Raw genomic sequence first — 2632 nt, forward strand, 5'->3', positions numbered from 1 at the left:
TGGATTGAATTTGAATTGGATTTGGATTGGATTTGGATTGGATTGAATTTGAATTGGATTGAATTTGAATTGGATTTGGATTGGATTTGGATTGGATTTGGATTGGATTTGGATTGGATTTGGATTGGATTTGGATTGGATTTTGATTTGATTTGAATTGGATTTAGATTTGGAAAAAGAAAACAATTTGGGTTGAATAATAACATTCGTGTTTGTTTAATAATGAGTGTAATTTTGTATTTAAGTTTTGTTTGATAAAATATCACTAAAAGTCCTTCTCAGTTGCTCTTATATATTTGAGGACTATTCCGTTTGCCAAAATGTCGATAGCGGACTCAGATTTTTCCAAGCAAAAGAGATCCGCAACTGTCGTCTCCGATGCCGACGAAAATGATTCAACACTGAAATAAAGTGTTCTGTTTAATTTCACAAATAATCCTAATCATAAAATGAATTACCTTTGCTCTGAAGGCTCAACGTTCAAATCAATGCTCGTTAATTGCATTTCAGAGGCTTCTTCTAGGTCAAAATCTTCATTGTTCAGTATTTGGTTGACAATATTTCTAGTGAAGTCCGAATCAATTGGAATTAGTGAATCATTGGAAAATCCAGACTCTTCGACAATAGCCGCTGGTTGAAGCTCCCAGGCAAGCATAGGTGCAGGGAACAATTGCTCGTGAAATTTTCGAAAGTACTGAAAAAATAGTTCGAATACATTTGGGCGTGCTTTTCTAAAACTATACTAACACTAGTGGCCTACCTTTGGTTGGGCATATACGTTGCCTTCGAAGGTCAGTGCTTCTATTGTGGAAGAAGAGTCAACTTGGTCTTCCTCGTATAAACTGGATGCAAAACTATAAACCGGACTAGGACCAGGTTGCATGAAACATGATTCAATAACGAAAATATCATCGATTTCCAACAAGCTGTCTGGACCGTCGAAACCTTCACTGTCTGCCATCACATCTGATCCAATATCGGTTACCACAGGTTCGGGTATTACGAACGATGTCTGGCAGGATATTTCTGGGTTAGTTTTCTGCTTTGCAAGCTCTATCCACTGGGAACATATCTGCTGAGCAAGTGTCGTCAAATGGCTACAGGCTTCACGATTTTGAACATTGCGTAGAAGCTCCTCGTACCTGTAGCACATTTTACGCATAGCTTTCTCATCTATCCATTTTTGGTGGCTGAATACAAAAGGATATAAGCAAATGAAATGATGAAATGTACAAAACAACTTACTCTACAGCAACTTGAATAATTTCATCCAACTGCATTGAAATCCGTTGAAGTTCTCTGCCCACTCTAGCGTTAACTTCATGATCCAGTTCTACCCTATATCGTTGAGCAATTTGTACAATAAGCTCCCGTACTTGATTTCGAAAATTCCTACACATAAACTGAGCCATTTCCCGTCTACCCCTGCAATAATCCTCTCCAAGCTCCTTCTTCATCAACTGAAATTTTTCCTTCAACTCAGATTTGGCCTCCACCAATAGAGCCTCCATTCTCTTTCGTTCCTCATCGCGAGCTATTTCTATCTTTTGGCGGCACTCGAATTTAGCAAACTCCAATTCTTCGCTGACGTCCTTCTTCTTGGCTTTGCGTTTGCGACGGCGTTCCAACCTGTCCTCTGCCTGTTGGCCTAGGTGCAAAATGTGCTCGTGTATGTTGTGCTTCAACTGTTCGGAATCCACGCAGTATTCGGAAGGACCCAACAGTTTCCTGTCAACTCCCATCCAGGCTTGGCACTGTGGGCTCATACATTCCAGGACGACGTTGGCTACCTCAGACCCTAGTTCGTACCGCATTCCGGATTGAGTAGGAACGGTTCCATTTTTTAGGAAGAAAGATCTTTTGCATAATTTAAATTTTCCAAGGGTCGTTTTTGTTGACATTCTTGGTATTTGATAATTTTATGAAGTTTTTCAACAAGAATTTCCGGTGTTGACTTCGATTGGAAAATGTGTTGTTTAAAAACTTGCTAAGTATGCTGTTCCGCCCAAGAAAAGTAAACATTTCTGTGGAAGAAATGGTGAGCTACAGTGAACTCCATTTGAAATGATTTTTTGGAGGATATGGGAATGGGGGTTCATACGTATCCATACGTTTGGCCTCATATGGGAAACGAGTTCAAAAATAAACCTTAATGGTCGAATTCTTTATGTTTCCAATATACTTACAGTTGACCCATTGAAGAAAACATCCCATTGCACAAGAAACCAACGCTCCACACGAATTCTAATATATCATATCAGCTAATATTTTACAAATAAGTGTCCATGTTATCCGTTTTTATACTGTGTCTCTTGGTGAATTTCCTGCATGAGAAGACGTAGTTTGTTACGTTCTGACGAGTCAAAAAGATGTGATAATATGATTAAAGATTCAAATAAAGATCTGAAGACGTTTGAATTGTTGATTGGATATTTATTGAATTGATTCAGTACCCAATATAGTTATAGCTCAAGGATGTACAGCATTGGACAAAACATTTGTAACTTTTTAGATTTTCCATAAAAAATGACTAACTTTGGTAAGATATAGGGTAGGTGTACCAGTTATGGACATAAGGGCTCTCTATTTCGCCATACGTGATAATTCAATTATTTTCAATTTTTTAATCATT

The 2632-nt window shown here is 38.1% G+C and overlaps 1 protein-coding gene across 1 annotated transcript; it reads right to left on the reverse strand.

The window, feature by feature from the left end:
• Window positions 1–211: 211 nt before the first annotated feature.
• Window positions 212–1961, reverse strand: LOC110675678. The gene is made up of 4 exons (XM_021841313.1): window positions 1246–1961; window positions 761–1190; window positions 459–694; window positions 212–401 (listed from the first exon to the last, which is right to left on the reverse strand). Exons 1-4 carry the CDS (start codon window positions 1899–1901, stop codon window positions 266–268), a joined length of 1458 nt encoding a protein of 485 aa, XP_021697005.1. The 5' UTR covers window positions 1902–1961; the 3' UTR covers window positions 212–265.
• Window positions 1962–2632: the final 671 nt, after the last annotated feature.

This window comes from Aedes aegypti, chromosome 2 (genome assembly GCF_002204515.2).
Source record: "Aedes aegypti strain LVP_AGWG chromosome 2, AaegL5.0 Primary Assembly, whole genome shotgun sequence".
NCBI classification, from domain to species: Eukaryota; Metazoa; Arthropoda; class Insecta; order Diptera; family Culicidae; genus Aedes; species Aedes aegypti.

Coding starts and splice junctions, on each gene's coding strand:
- LOC110675678 (XM_021841313.1), bottom strand. CDS start 1,901: ATGTCAACAAAAACGACCCTTGGAAAATTTAAATTATGCAAAAGATCT. Junction 1,191..1,245: donor ATTATTCAAGTTGCTGTAGA/GTAAGTTGTTTT, acceptor TTTTGTATTCAG/CCACCAAAAATGGATAGATG. Junction 695..760: donor ACGTATATGCCCAACCAAAG/GTAGGCCACTAG, acceptor CTATTTTTTCAG/TACTTTCGAAAATTTCACGA.